The sequence below is a fragment of the Erinaceus europaeus genome, chromosome 1, assembly GCF_950295315.1.
Source record: "Erinaceus europaeus chromosome 1, mEriEur2.1, whole genome shotgun sequence".
In the NCBI taxonomy this organism is placed as follows: domain Eukaryota; kingdom Metazoa; phylum Chordata; class Mammalia; order Eulipotyphla; family Erinaceidae; genus Erinaceus; species Erinaceus europaeus.
This window is the reverse complement of record NC_080162.1, coordinates 84,689,065-84,701,672: the sequence shown is the minus strand read 5'-3', so window position 1 is coordinate 84,701,672 and position 12,608 is coordinate 84,689,065. Positions and strand designations below refer to the sequence as shown.

At 45.3% G+C, this 12,608-nt stretch overlaps 1 protein-coding gene across 6 annotated transcripts in view; it reads left to right on the top strand.

The window, feature by feature from the left end:
• The window catches only part of ZHX3 (zinc fingers and homeoboxes 3), a 148,613-nt gene extending 137,269 nt beyond the window's left edge, over positions 1-11,344 (top strand). For all 6 annotated transcript variants that reach the window (XM_060190090.1, XM_060190103.1, XM_060190120.1 and 3 more), the window contains one exon: positions 5,219-11,344. In XM_060190090.1, the coding sequence (XP_060046073.1) occupies positions 5,219-5,229 (11 nt within the window). In that variant the 3' untranslated portion in view covers positions 5,230-11,344. The remainder of the gene's footprint in view (positions 1-5,218) is intronic.
• Positions 11,345-12,608: the final 1,264 nt, after the last annotated feature.

Sequence of the window (12,608 nt, the reverse complement as noted above, 5' to 3'; positions counted from 1 at the left end):
AGCAGTGAAGCAGCTCTGCAGGTGTCTATCTCCCCATCCTTTCTCAATTCTCTGTCCTGTTTAAAAAAAAGAAAGAAAGAAGGAAAAAGGCCGCCAGAAGCAGTGGATTTGTAGTGTCGGCACTGAGCCCCAGTGAAAAACAGGAGGCAAAAAATAAAAAAGATGAAAATCCTTTATTTTACATTTTTATTTATTCATTCCTGATGTTGAAGAAATGAAAATTCACCTTCTTTCTTAGATGTATGTGGACTCAAAAGATGAGTTTCATCTCTTACCTTCTCAGGATCACAGTACTTGAAGCGTTTAACAAATTGGGTTTTTTTCTTTTTTAATTATCTTATTTGTTGGATAGAGACAGCCAGCAATCAAGAGGAAGGGGGGGTAGAGAGGGAGAGAGACAGAGAGACACCTGCAGCCCTAATTCACCATTAGTGAAGCTTCCCCCCTGCAGGTGGGGAGCAGGGCCTCAAACCCGGATCCTTGTGCACTGTAATGTGTGAGCTCAACCAGTTGAGCGACAACCCAGCCCCCCCCTTTTTTTAGAGCCACAAACAGGCCACTTGAATGGTTATTGATTTTCTGGGGTCCTGCTCCCTGGGTTCCCAGCCCCTCTCAAGCCCCCACCCCTAGGACTTTCTCCTCTGAAGAGGCCTGACCACAGGATGGTCAGAAACAGTGAACTTCACAGGAAGCTATGGAGGCTGAGGAAGTATCTTAAGTCTCTGATTTGTGGACCTTTAGAGGTGGTTGTTGGGCCAGGTATTTCTGGATGTTACCATGTGTTCTTCCACACCGGCCCTTCCCTGCACTCCCCAAGTCAGGGAGATTCTCACAGGGCACCAGGAAAAAGATTTGGCCTCCACAGGGCTAGTTGCAAGTGATCTTTAACCCCACATCCTGGTGAATGCCCACCCCTGCCTTTAGCTATGCTAGCAGAGTGAAAAAAAGTGTAGATTACTGAGGACTAGAACTAATTTGTTTTAGCCATAAATGTAATTAAAATTTCACTACATCATCTTCTTTGGTAGCATGTAACATATAACCATTTTAATGATTAGACACTAGCAAAGCAATTTAATTTCAGTTGAAGACATACTGGACAAGTATTTGAAAAAACAGGGGCCATGGAGTGGTGCACCTGGTTAAGTGCATGCATTACAGTGCACAAGGACCCAGGTTAGAGCCCCCAGCAGGAGGAAAGTTTTGCCAGTTCTGAAGCAGTGCTGCAGGTGTCTGTCTCTCTCCCTCTCAGTATCCCCCTCCCCTCTCAATTTCTGTCTGTATCCAAAAATAAATAAGTAACAGTATTTGAAAAACACAACAGCCCATTCCAGGAGATGGTGTAGTGGATAAACTGTTGGACTCTCAAGTGTGAGACCCTGAGTTCAGTACCTGGCAGTACACTACCTGATTGATGCTCATCTTTTGTTTCCAAGTCTCTCTCTCACAAATAAATAATAAAGTCTTAAAATATGTTATAAACACTGGGGCAGATAAATAGGCACACCCCTTCCAATTAAACTTCAAGTGCAGTTACCTGTTTTTTGTTTGTTTTTTACCAGAGCACGGGCTCAGCTCTGGCTTATGGTGGTGTGGGGGATTGAACCTGGGACCTTCCAGCCTCAGGTATGGAAGTCTGTTTGCATAACCATTATTCTATCTCCCCTGCCCACTTTTTTTTTCTGGCCAGTTTTAAGCAGAAAATTACTTTTGAAAAGACTTCTCCTTTAGTCCTCAGGCTTCTAATTCATGGGTTCTTTGGTATCACCTAGGTTTGTTCAATAGAGTGATCATTTGACCAGTTTAGTGGGGTGAATTTTTTTCCATTTTTTTTATTGTACTATTTTTTTAATTGGGGAATTAATGTTTTACATTCAACAGTAAGTACAATAGTTTGTACATGCATAACATTCCCCAGTTTCCCATATAACATAGTGGAGTGAATTTAAGAAAGGAAAGACTAGGGAGAGAGGAGGCCAGCTGAGAAGCTTTTGCCATGAAGAGTTCTGAAAGTCTGGATGTGAGCTGAGCTGGTAGTAGTGAAGAGCATGACCTAATGACGGGACATGTGCTATTACCCCTACAAAGTAGGACTTTGTGAGCAGGAAGTCCTCCTCTCTGCTTAGCATGTCCGTGACCTTGAATGAATCATTTAACTCTTTATAACTTGGGGCCAGGCGGTGGTACCCTTGGTTAAGCCTTCACATTACAGTGAGCAAGGACCCAGGTTCAAGCCCCTGGCACCCCTCTGCAGGGAGAAAGCTACACAAGTGGTGAATCAGGGCTGCAGGTGTGTCTCTGTCTCTTTTCTTCTCTATCTCCCCATCCCCTCTCAATTTCTGTCTCTACCCAATAATAAAAAATATTTTAAAAACTATAACTCTCAATTCCTCATCTGTGAAACAGCAGCATTCCTAGTTATTTAATAGAATTTGTTTAGAATCAGATGTGTGTCAGATGCCTAGCAACATCTCTTTAATGGTGTGATTTGCTTAGAGATACGGGGATAGAAAGCATTTAGTGGCTGAACTCAGGAGAGGACTTTATGACTGAGAGAGAGAATGAGAGAGAAGAGGAAACAGAAGATGAGCATAGGGCTATGACTTTGGTAGTGAGCAAGCAATGATGGTTCCCTTGACTGAGGTGAAGACTTGAGGAAGAGAAGCACATGCAGCAAGAGAAGACAATTCAGTTTGGTTTTGAGGTCTCTGGCAGGCTGACTGCAGCAGGTGTCAACTCTGAGTCTGAAGATTTAGAAAGGGGTCAGGACTGAAGAGATAAGTTTGGGATATCTGCAGCCTGGTGGTTGGGGCTGGAGAGCAGCTGGGCCTGCCTAGAGCAAGCAGTGGGAAAGAGAAATTATGCTTCAGGTAAGGTGTTGATATTCAGGGCATGTGAAGAACAATCACTTAGTAAAAACAGAGGGCCAATACATGGCAGTATGTTCACCGTTATTATTTTCTAGGTAAATGCAAATCAAAACCACAGTGAGATGCCACTTTATATCCGGTTAGCAAGTCAGTGGCAGGTGGTACAGTGTATTGAGCATCTTACTCGTAAGCACAAGGTCCTGAGTGTGTGGCAATGCCAGTGTCTCCCGAGTAACACTCTGATCCTCTTTCTCTAGCTCTCTCCCCTCTGTCATAAATAACAAAAAAAAATCTTAAAAACGACAAAGTCATAGGTGTTGGTGAAGATATGGAGTAATTTGAACCCTTGTGTATTGCTAGCAGGGATGGAAAGGTGATGTAGCCATTTTAGGAAGCAATTTAGCATTTCTTCAAAAAGCTAGACGTAGAATTATCATACTCTCCGGGAGTCGGACGGTAGCACAGTGGGTTAAGCATAGGTGGCACAAAGCAAGGACTGGCGTAGGGATCCTAGTTTGAGTCCCCGGCTCCCCACCTGCAGGGGAGTCGCTTCACAAGCAGTGAAGCAGGTCTGCAGGTGTCTATCTTTCTCTCCCCCTCTCTGTCTTCCCCTCCTCTCTCCATTTCTCTCTGTCCTATCCAACAATGAGGACAACATGAATAACTACAACAATAAAACAGCAAGGGCAACAAAAGGGAATAAATAAATGTTAAAAAAAAAAAGTTTTATAAAAAAAAAAGGGAGTCAGACAGTAGCGCAGCGAGTTAATCACACTTGGCGCAAAGAGCAAGGTCCGTTGTAAGGATCCCAGTTTGAGCCCCCGGCTCCCCACCTGCAGGGGAGTCGCTTCACAGGCGGTGAAGCAGGTCTGCAGGTGTCTATCTTTCTCTCCCTCTCTCTGTCTTCCCCATCTCTCTCCATTTCTCTCTGCCCTTTCCAACAATAACAACATCAATAACAACAATTTTTTAAAAGGCAACAACAGGGAAAATATAAATTTTTTTTTAAAAATCATTAGAAAAATATATAGTAAGACGATAATAAATAAGCCAGATAAAAAAGGACAAATATTGTCTGATTTCACTTATATAAGTTATGTAAAATAGACAAGTTGTTAAGACAGAAGGTAGAGGGGCTGGGTGGTGGCGCACCTGGTTGAGCGCACATGTTACAGTGCACAAGGACCTAGGTTCGAGCCCCCAGTCCCCACCTGCAAGGGGAAAGCTTTGCCAAGTGGTGAAGCAGTGCTGCAGGTGTCTCTCTGTCTCTCCCTCTCTCTCCCTCCCTTCCCTCTTGATTTCTGACTGTCTCTATCCAATAATTTTAAAAAGAAGGTAGAATATAAGTTACCAGAGGGAGAGAAGAGTTACTGTTTAATGGATATAGTTTGTTTGGGATGGTGAGAAAGTTCTGGAAGTAGGGTGATTACACAGCACTATGAATATACTTAATGCCACATAATCATATACTTCTTTCTAAATGAATGAAATGGTAGGATGGAGAGATATAAAGATGTATTCTTTTGTTTGTTATAACCAGAGCTCTGCACTGGTGTGGGTTGTGATGGTGCTGAGGGTTGAATCTGGGGCTTCAGACATGAAGGTCTTATGCATAACGTCATGCTGCCCCCCCCCCCCGCCTGTGTTAATATGTATTAAGTCTCGACTTTAGCCTTGACTTACCTCAGCTACTAAATGCAGCACATTTGGTGTCTTAGAGGGAGAGCAGGGGTAGCATGAAGTGGTGACACCATTGGGGCATCATAGAGGGCAGACTTCTCTGAACAGTCTCGCAAACTTGGGGTACAGGGTCAGAAGTTGCAAATGAAGATACCAGTAGGCTACATATCAGTAAACAGACCCAGCCACTATTATTGGGTTATCAGAAAAGTCATGACACCTTTTTGCATAGAAAAACATGCCATGACTCTTCCGACAGCCCAGTGCATTGGAGCAGCATGTTCTGCAAAGCTGGGAAAGAGGGACAGGACAAAGCAGGTTAGAACAAGACTCCAGAGGCAGCAGCTGTTTGGGAAGCTGAGCAGAGGCAAGCAAGGTTAGTTGGCCAAGGGAAGACAAGCTCTTACTTCAGATGCTAGGACTGGTTTTGGCTGTGGTCCTTGGAAGAGCCTGGAGGTCTTGTCAGATTTAGCCAGCATGCCTTCTTTAGCCTACACACTCTTTCCCACATTCCCTCAAGTTGGGGAGTGACTGGCTCAAGGGCACTACTCAGAGAACTAAGAGGCCTCCAGAGCAGTGGGGTGCCCCTCTGCCCCAGACCAGGCTCCCTTGGGGGCTGCACAAGTAGTAACTGATATGGCTGTGACAGGCATGTGTTTTCTCCTCAGAAACAGACTGAGTCTGAATCGATTGCTGTGAAGGACTGGCCAGTCTGGGATGCCACCTGCCATGTAGAAAGGCTCATCCTGACTGACTACTGCCTCTTGCCATCTCCGTGCTCAGCCACTGGCCAGACAAGAGAGCTCCTGGCGGCTTCACAGACAGCCCAGAGCCCACGGCACCGTCAGCCTGTCTGCCTGCTACCGCTGCTGAGCACGCTGGGGGCCAGAGTTCTCGTCACCTCGTCCCACAATGTAGGACCTTTCCTTTGCCTCCCAGTGGATAAAATGATTCTGATTTCTTATTCAAAGACACAGAATCAAGTTTTTAACATATAGATCTGCCTATACACACTTCATAGATCACCAGGTTATAAACACTTTTATTACATAGAAACGTTGATTAGCAGTGCAGTACATTGTCTTTTACAGCATCTCTAAAAATGTTCCGTATCTGTTCTCTGGAGATGGTTGGGACCACATCCCCCTTCCCTTCCACAATTGGGCAGGGATTAATAGCACTCTCAGAAGTACATCTAGGAGCCCCTGTGTGCCCCTTTTCATTCCTTAAGGCAGCACTTTTGAGGTGACCTCTACTGTACTGAGTATATTATAGAGTTTCATGTCAGACTTGCCTTGCCTTGAGGGATAATCAGTGCAGAATCTGCTGTTACTCACAATTTCAAGGTGAGCTAGCTATAGACTAGTAGTTGATGCTTTCAATTTTAAGTATGTACCATAATTCTGCATTTTTTGTGGATGTTTAAATCATGAACTAAAGTTTTAAAGCCTAATGTACTGCTCTGTGTGCCCCCTTTAAAAAAAAAGAATCTACATATATTTAGAATGAGAAGAAAAGTTGAGAAAATAAATGGGGGTAAAGGTTTGGAGCCATAACCCTTAGCTCTGGCCACTGTGGTTTTTCAGCCCTGTACTTGCATTTGCTGCAGAGCTGCCTGGATTCTGACCTGTGGAAGGAAGAATCATGCCTGCCCAGTAGTAAGAGAGGAAGTTGAAGGACTTTTGGGGTTTTGGGAAATTATCAGAGCCTTGGTGGTCTTCAGCACAAAAACAAACCTCCAAGTTCCCTGCCCCTTCCCCCCACTGAGGACTCAGCTGGCATGTGGGCTTCACTCCAGGGGTGCTGGGCACCACTGAGCAGGTGCTCACAAGAGTGTTTTCAAAATGACATATATTTATAGCTTCAGTCTTGGAAACAAGATTTCTAGTCACTTTAGTCAAACCCATATATCCATGTTGTTAATCAGAATCACAGAAAAAGGTGCCTTTGACATATTGCAAGACTTGCTGCAAAGCTGTGCTAAGTGGTCAACCCTGTTTTCCCCAAGAGAATAGCAGGCGTGGGGGGCAGGTGACAGGTATGCGCTGCAGTCTTGTCAGCTCATACTCACTACTTTGACCATCTGCTTTCTGAAGCACCAAGGCCTTGGCCATCTGTCTCCTTCTGGGCCCAGCCTAGGCAGACAGTGTTAGGAGATGCTGATGAAAGGACATGGAGCTCTGTGCAGGAGACACTAGTCTAGTGGTGGGTTAGCACTGTTGTTCTCCACCAACAGCAGCAGCATACCCGGCTGGCTTGGCTCGGTGAGGGTGAAGATCGTGGCAATACCTGTCTTCCAGGAAAGAACTTTTATTTTAGAAATCAAAAGCCCTTGAACCATTGTTGTTCTAAAATTTCTCCAGCCCTCTCTGCCCCAATAGGAAGCTGTTATCTGTCTCAGATGACATGTGAGTATTTGGCAAATTTTGCAACTGATATTTGTATCCTTTTTACTTGGGGTATAAAGCTATTTAGCCTCAAAGGCCTCTGTGAAGAGCTGCCAAGAGTAGTGAGTGACTGCCTCTCTCCAGAGAACAGACACCGGGAATTTTTCCTTTAATGTTTATGTAAAGTGCAGGCTAATATCTATATACACATATGCAGTACACATACTCACTGGATACTTTACTCATGAGATGTCCATCTGACATGTTCACTTGAGGAACTCAGTGGTAACAGCATGTGTTGGAGGGAAGCCTGGCAACTGGGACACCACTGGAGCAGCCAAGCATGGAGCCACGGCCAGTGTCTGACATCCCCCGCCAAGACCACTCCCCAGGCCCTGCACACAGTATCTAAAGAGAATTTCCTTGGTTACTTGTATTCACCTTTCATTTACAGCCCCAAACAGCAGAAAAGAAAAATAAGTGACTTGGTGGACAAGCACATGCAGGATCTCGGCACCAGCTCATCTTTAAGGTAGAAAAGCTACAATGCTGCCTACCTGGGTGTGCTTTCTTCACAGATAGTGACCCTGCCTGCCCGCCTGTCTGCCTGCCTGCACGCCAGCAGTGGCAAAACTGCTAGGTAAGGAGCCCAGCAACTGGACCTACCCCACTCTGTGCTCTAGGACCAGAGTCAACAAGTGAGGGTTGGTTCTCGAGCTTGAATGAGTAAGATAATCAAAGGCTGTGGTGAGAGATGCTTGGATCATCTAGCTGGTGCTTCATGGGACACTCCAGGACTTTTGGTGCAAGATCGTGAACACAGCCAGCCTGGGACAGATAAACACACACCCCAACAGGAAATCAGGACTGTTCAGTGTGGTGGGGAGGCGGCAGCAGCTGGCCTGTGGCTCTGTGATGAGTCAGATCACTGAGGAGCTGAGCTCTGTGAAGTGACCTTGAGGGGCCACCTGTGGGCTGTAAAGTTGAGGGAAGGGGGGCGGGGATGGTCTTTTCTGAAGAAGAAAATCCATTTTATGAGGTGAGAAATCTTCTTCCCTCTTCAGTTTGCACTTAAGACTTGTCAAAAAGTAGTGAAGTATCTCAGTGTTTCTTTTTTGCTACATCTTGTACTTGTTTGGTCTATTATATTTTTTACATGAGGCTGTAGATCCAGTTTTAATAGGTGAAACCAAATCACCATTCTGATAAAGGAAATCTGTATTTAGGGTACATATATTTTGATTACTTATTTTGAATTACTGACCATTAAGGAATTTTTTATTTGGAAGGCTCCCGTTTTTAGGCGCCTAGAGTTCCTGGAATTGAATGCCCTTGTTGGATGCTTGCCAGCACTTCGGGGTTTGTAGCAACTGTCCGACACGGTGCTCCGTCTTTTGGTAAAGTGACTAGTGCCTGTTGAGGACCAAAGCACCTGGACTCAGGCGCCCACACCTGGTCTCTGGTAGCAAGAGGAGGGGCATGGGCAGTGCTCAGTGTTACTTGCAGATTCACACTAATGTCCTTGTCACAGCTGACTGGAAACGTCAGTGTATTCTCTAGATTGTGATGTGGCTTTTGTTGATTTAATCTGGTCCGGCTACAAATCTTGTGTCACCTCCCTTCTCTGACTGTGGTATATCTGTGCCACGCTGCCTGCCACAGAGCCAGGGCTGGCGCCAGACTTTCTGGGTCAGCGCTCATGTTTCTATGCACACCAACTGCCCATGGCTCCTTGCTTGTACTACCCTATCTTGGGCTCTGCCACCTCTTGTCTTCCTGTTCTCTTCTTGGACCAAAAGATCAAAATCCTTAATTTGAAGCAGCTTTGTCAGTCTGAGTATCATAGCATAAGTGGATAAAGACACTTTACAGAAGAAGAAAACTGGCCAAGAAAATCTTAAAACCAATATGGATTTTGGGTTTTTCCTGGACTTTTTCCTTGTTCAGCTTTCCTTGGGGCAGTTTATCTGTTGGAATCACCTTTTGCAGATGGGACTTTTGTATGAAGCTTCAATTATCATGTATCGCATTGATTTGCAAGGCTCAGTTGTATGCTGAAAAAAATGAAAAACTCCAGACTCACAAAGGTCAGCACAGCCAAGTGTCCTAGGTCAAAGCCAACAGCTAATATGGGACTTACAAGATGACAGGACTCAGTTCTCCCCCACTTCAGTCTTCTGAATCAGAGTCCTTTCCTCAGCACACTGCCTCTCTGGTCCTGCCTGCCCACCCTGCCCACATCTGAAAGGGCAGGGATATCTTCAAGAAGCTTGGAGGAGCACCCACCTCAGAAAAGTTCCAACATCTGAGAAAGCAAGAGCTCAAGCCAACTCTTCAATCTGGTACATGCTAGGCTTCAATCTGAGGGGCCTGCCATGCTATTTTTCCTGACTTATTTATAATGGTTGAGTTGTGCTATAAAGGGCTGATGGAACTGGACAGTCCTTCAGCAAAATGAATTTATTTTAGCCAGTTACTAGATGGAAGTGGAGATCATGGGTGCTTTAAATCGGGTGGAACTGACTGCTATTTACTATGTTGCTGCTGAACTGTTTCCCACTGTCCGCTCATACCAAGAAGGAGAGGCCTAACACCATTCTTTTCCCCCTAACCTAGCATCTACACCTGTGAGATAAAAGGAAGACAGAGTATCTGACTCTAGAGAGGGTCAAGAGCCTATGCTTTCATTCTTCAGTGAGCTACGTGTTAAAACTGGCCATCCTGTGACTTGTCTGCAACTCGGTCTTTTACTGAATGAGGTCCCAAATCCTTTGCCAGACTGGAGACACAGAAGAACCTGAATCCAGCAGGAGCCAGTCATTCTAAGTGCCCACAGTCCAGAGCATTGCAGACACCCAGTATGGGATGCACTTGACAGACCAGGTTACTAGACAGTGACAAAAACCTGCTTCCCTGATTTTTAAAAATCCTCTTAACAGGACTCCAAGGATTCATAAAGAATGTAGTCAGTGCTATGTTTGGTGCCTGTCCTAAGCCTTCTGTGACCTCAGCACCTGGACCCTGCTGCTGCCTATGCAGAGCCACGGGGGTGGGCACCAGTGGCCGGGCTGTAGGGGACCGTGGTCTGCTCTTGCCGCTGTGTAGCATCTCCTGCTGTCCACTCCAGCAGGTGGTGAGCCAGGGCCCTGAGGAGTGTTTACCTGCCATTAGTGCCTCTTCTTTTAGGAGACTGGCCCTGGTACTTGCCAGTGTGTTCAAGAATAGCTTTTCCTGGCTAATGCTTCATAACATTTCACTGCATGATAAATGGATGATTCAGAAGAACCCAGTGAGACTGAAGGGTGAAGGGTAAAGGTGAGAAGTCTAGGACAAAGGGTCCCTGGACATAGGAAGAGTCGAGTGTCTGGTGTTTCTCAGACTAGAAACAGAGGGCAAGTCCACCCACATGGTCCCTGTTAATCCTGTGATTTATATCTAGAGTAATTTATTCCTGGTTCCTACCCATACAGCTTTTTTTTCTTGCAATTCCTTTACCTGTGGGGTCCCAGGGAGATTAGAGTAACTGGAGTGAGTAGGAGAGTCACTGCCTGACCCTTACAGAGTTCCAGCATGGCAATCAGACACTGAACAAAAAAGAAGTGCTTCCCCCCTCTGGGAAGTGGAGTTTTCATCATGCTTTTAAGCAGTGGCTTTGTTGAGCTGTGTCAGGAGGGCCAGACTGTGCCATAATTGTTAGTAAAAAGAAGACATGCCTCCCAGCCCCTGCTGGTCCATTGTTCATTGAGTTTACAGGCAGTCTTTGTGGGAGTTGGGGAGGTTGCCAAAGGCCTGCAGAATCCTTCATGACAGGCCTGATTCCTGGTTTTCTACCACCCATTTATATTCTGGTCTTCAGCACAAGTCCTTTGTTTCTGGGATCAGACTGCTAAGGAGTCTGGGGAATGACTATTGAGCAAGCAGTTTGCTTTTGAGACTGACAGAACAGATCATCTTGGTGCTAAAGAAAAGGCAACTGCCTACTTCTGTTTGTCCAGAGATGAAGTAAAACTTTTATTAAGTGGTGTAAGACAGTCCCATCTCCTGCAGTGACCCAGTGTGAGAGCTCAAGTGGAGAGGCTAACTTTGACTATCACTTAAGCCTGGGTAGAATAGAAATCCTTTGCCCTGGTAAATGTTCTTAACATAAAGGTGGGACCTGCCTTTGGTGTGTGCTTGTGCCCAGGGGAAAGGAGCAGGCCACCATTTTGGGCTGAGTCTCCAGGCCTCACAAGGTCCCCTGTGGGGATGCTGCTATTTCTAAGATGCAAATTGCACATTTCTTAGATTTTTTTCTATCTGTGGATTTGGATGGGGGGGGGGGGACAAACTGCTTGTACAATTTGAAATTGGCTGAAATGGTACTTTTAAATCTTGATTGTTCTAAAATAAAAACGTGAATGTACTTCACATCTGCTGAGTTTGTTTTGTTGGGGAACCAGAAAGCTGGCTAAAAGCACTTTACATCAAATTTACTCTATGGCAAGACTGGTCTTAAACTTGAATTCAGGGACTGTTTCCCTGGTGCTGGAAAGTCTCCAATTCTATTTCCCATACAGATGAGTCAACTGTAATGGCTTCTACATGAGAGAACTGTGCTGTTTTCTGCAATTATGTTAAAGGCAAAGTAACAAGCCTGGAACCATCAGGTATATGGTGAAAGGGTCGTGCCAAAGTTTTCTTTTTCCTTGTGAGAAAAGTGTTGAAGTGTTGATAAGCACTGTCATCTGCTAAGGAGAAATTGGTGAATATGCAGAGACCTTGGAAGAGGAGGACTAAAACCTCAGCCTGTAAGACTTTGAATCTGTGTATCCTGTGGCTGAAGGAAGAGTTCTGCAGTAAAACCATGTGGTCACAGCACACCTGGAACAGAATCACTGTCCTAGCCTGGTGCTCTGACCCACATAGTCCCTAACTCAGCCCTTCTGGAGACCAATTTAACAACCCCTAGGGAAGCAGCTTTGTGTTTAATCTAAAAAACCCAGACCCTTTAGAGCTGTTGTGGATCCCCAGGTCAACTGGCTGAATTCTATGGTGGTGCAGACTTGGGCACAACCCTGAAATGTGTTGAAGTGATGGCCTGGAAAGGGTGCTGTGTGGGCTTTCTTGAGACCCTCCCAGCAGCCAGACTGACAAGAGTATGAGGACTCAGTGAAGAAAGGATGATCAGTCTGATATAGGACTTGATCCATTTAATTGAAATGCAAAGGAAGTGTGACCTGGTGTTGTTCCATAAACTAATTTCGAAAGATAACCTGGAATGCAGTTGACACTTCAACACAGAGGACCCATGCTCCCTAGAAGTCAAAAATTCAAGGTTAGTTGGGTTCTACATATGCCAGGTGGGAGTCAAAAATTCAAGGTTAGCTGGGTTCTACATATGCCAGGTGGGAGCACAGTCCCTATAAATGGTTCCATACAGTTCAAACACATTGTTCAAGGGCCACTGTTTTTTCTCATCAGGACACAAATGGTGAGAGATGAAGAGCTCAAATTGAAAAACGTTAAATTTCTAGTCCCTGGCCTAGTTTTCAGGTTAACTTCAGAATGTGCCCAATCAGGAGGGAGCCCCTGCCCTCTATGCCCAGGACCACAGAGAAGCCTTTATAATGAAGTGTTCTTGGCTTCAGGTAGTGCTGAGCATACACGTCTACTAGGTTAAAGTCAAGACAAG